Source organism: Homarus americanus, unplaced genomic scaffold (genome assembly GCF_018991925.1).
Source record: "Homarus americanus isolate GMGI-L3 unplaced genomic scaffold, GMGI_Hamer_2.0 scaffold56333, whole genome shotgun sequence".
Classification (NCBI taxonomy): Eukaryota; Metazoa; Arthropoda; class Malacostraca; order Decapoda; family Nephropidae; genus Homarus; species Homarus americanus.
Genome location: NW_024734940.1, coordinates 1,106,437 through 1,108,778, shown reverse-complemented (window position 1 = coordinate 1,108,778; position 2,342 = coordinate 1,106,437). Strand labels below are relative to the sequence as shown.

At 50.4% G+C, this 2,342-nt stretch overlaps 1 protein-coding gene across 1 annotated transcript; it reads left to right on the top strand.

The window, feature by feature from the left end:
* Positions 1 to 1,196: 1,196 nt before the first annotated feature.
* On the top strand, positions 1,197 to 1,838 carry LOC121870530 (uncharacterized protein K02A2.6-like). Its single transcript, XM_042372364.1, has one exon. The coding sequence runs from the start codon at positions 1,197 to 1,199 to the stop codon at positions 1,836 to 1,838; it is 642 nt and encodes a 213-aa protein (XP_042228298.1).
* Positions 1,839 to 2,342: the final 504 nt, after the last annotated feature.

Below are 2,342 nucleotides of genomic sequence, written 5' to 3'. Positions count from 1 at the left end.
CACAAGCTGTGCATTTCTTGTCGGCCGCCGAGCAGTTTGTGTGCCAGTGTCCGGGTGTCCCACAAGTTGCATAGATCTCCCGAGCCATCACTTCCCTGCCAGATGGCCATACCTCTGGCATTTATAACACCCGATGGGTCTTTTTTCATATGGTCTTACTGGGATGTTCTCCCATCCACGCAGTACGGTGCTTGGTGAATGCTTTGGTTAACCGACCAGTGCCGTTATGCTGGTCAGCTTCCGTACTATTGTGAGTTGGTCTCCGATCAGCTCGGCCAGCTCTTCTTTCTCAAGATTGTCTATCTCGGTGTGAGAGATTACTGCCAACACCAAGTTATCCTCCGTATAGACTTCCACTTGAATCTTAATCCCGTTAATTTCTTTTAAGTTTGATACTTGCTGGGCCGGTCCCCATTCCGCGAATGTGACCATAAGGCCACCCCCTGATTCCTAAGGAGTCAAAAAACTTCCTTAGGACAAGGAGGTTAAGTTGCTTGGGTGAAGGAAATTCGACTGGATATAGTCTCACGACCTTCGTCTGGTCACAGAGCAGCTTTGCACTCATCGTCAGGGTCACGTAGTACATCGGGAGCCCAGATTTTGCCTCGCCGAGGTGCAGATCTGGAATCTTAATGCTCTGACCAGGGCAATGTTTCTTTTAAGACCAAAGTAGATCTTTTAAATTTCTACTATAAAGTCCTTTTGACTAAACGTACCAAGGCCATAAGTGCTTTTGTAGCCCCAGAAGCATCTGCGGTGCCGGTGTTAGGGTCTCCTAATGTAGCGTTCGTGGCGGTCTCACCAAGCAACTGTAAGACCTGTGCTATTAATGCCTACATAGCGGCACGGTCTACTCTAGCAGCTTCTTCAACGGCTTGATGCTGCTGTTGCATGGTGGCACGATACTCCCTTGCTTGCATCTGCTGGGCCTACACTAGCTCTGCCAGACTATCAAGTGCCAACGGGGAAGTACATACTGGGCTAGCTGTGGCACCTGCTTCGCCCTTAGCTTAGCTCCTCGTAAATCCTTTTTCTGCCCTATGACGGTGGTGTTCTGCGGTGGAAAACCAGCTGGGCGGGGTCATGGTGAGGATAGGGGCTACCAAGGTATGTGTGCCACGCCAGTGAACACTATCAATGCTTCTTAACTCCTCTTTTCCTTTCCGCCATCCGACAGAAAGAAGGTACCAGCAGTCATGAGGGATTTCTGTAAGATCAGGAACAGCTTAGCCGTAGACGGTGGCCTTGTTCTTCACAGTGGTCGAATCGTAATTTCGACCACAATCCGTCGTCAGATCTTGGCTCGTCTCCGTGACTCTCACAGGGGGATTGAAGCGACAAAGCATAGAGCACGTCAGACAGTATGGTGGCCTGGCATTACAAGAGATATCGTAAACACTGTCCAGTCCTGTGACGCATGCCAGACTCTGCTGCCATCTCAGGTTAAGGAGCCATTAATGTGTGACCCGATCCTAACCCGGCCATTTGAAGACGTCTCAGCAGACCTCTTTTCCCACTCGGGAAAGAACTATCTACTCTATGCAGATCGCTTGTCTGGGTGGCCACACGTCGGTACTTACGGCAGGGATGCGACTTCAAGAAGCACCATCAAGCTTCTGCACAGCTTCTTCGTGAATGTTGGTGTTCTTGTCCACCTTTGCACCTATGGTGGACCACAGTTCTCCAGTCTTGACTCCCGGTCCTTCCTCAAGCGATGGGGTGGCAACCATGAAATCCCATCGCCACACTATCCACAGTCTAATAGTCACGTTGAAGCTTATGTCAAGGTCAATGAAGCATTTGATCATGAAGACCACGAAGGGTGGAAACTTAGATGATGAAGATTTTGACATTGGCTTGTTAGAGGTACGTAATACCCCCGTCTGGATGACAGATCCCCAGCCCAGATACTCCTTGGCCGATCATTACGGACAGCAATGCCGGCTTACTGGCAATCCTTCGCTCCCGAGTGCAAACTGTATGACAATCAGCTGTTAACGCCTCGGGCAAAAGGCAAAAAAACAGACACTACAACCTCTCTGCTCGTTCTCTACCTCCTCTGAAGGTTGGCATGCCTGTCCGCATCCAGGACCACATCTCGCTACACTGGGATAAGGTCGGGACAGCGGTAGGTGTTGGCCGCGTCCAGAATCCTCGAGCACTGACGTCAACACGGGTTTCGTTAGCTGTGTTTGAAGTCCTATGTTGGAAGATTTCACCGTCGAAAGGAAGGAGGGTCGGTTCTACCATGACATCCCGGCAGATTTCCTTCAGCATATGAAGCCCCCTTTCTTGCACACCATGGCGTGATCGACGTCATAGGAAGAGCCACACACGCATTG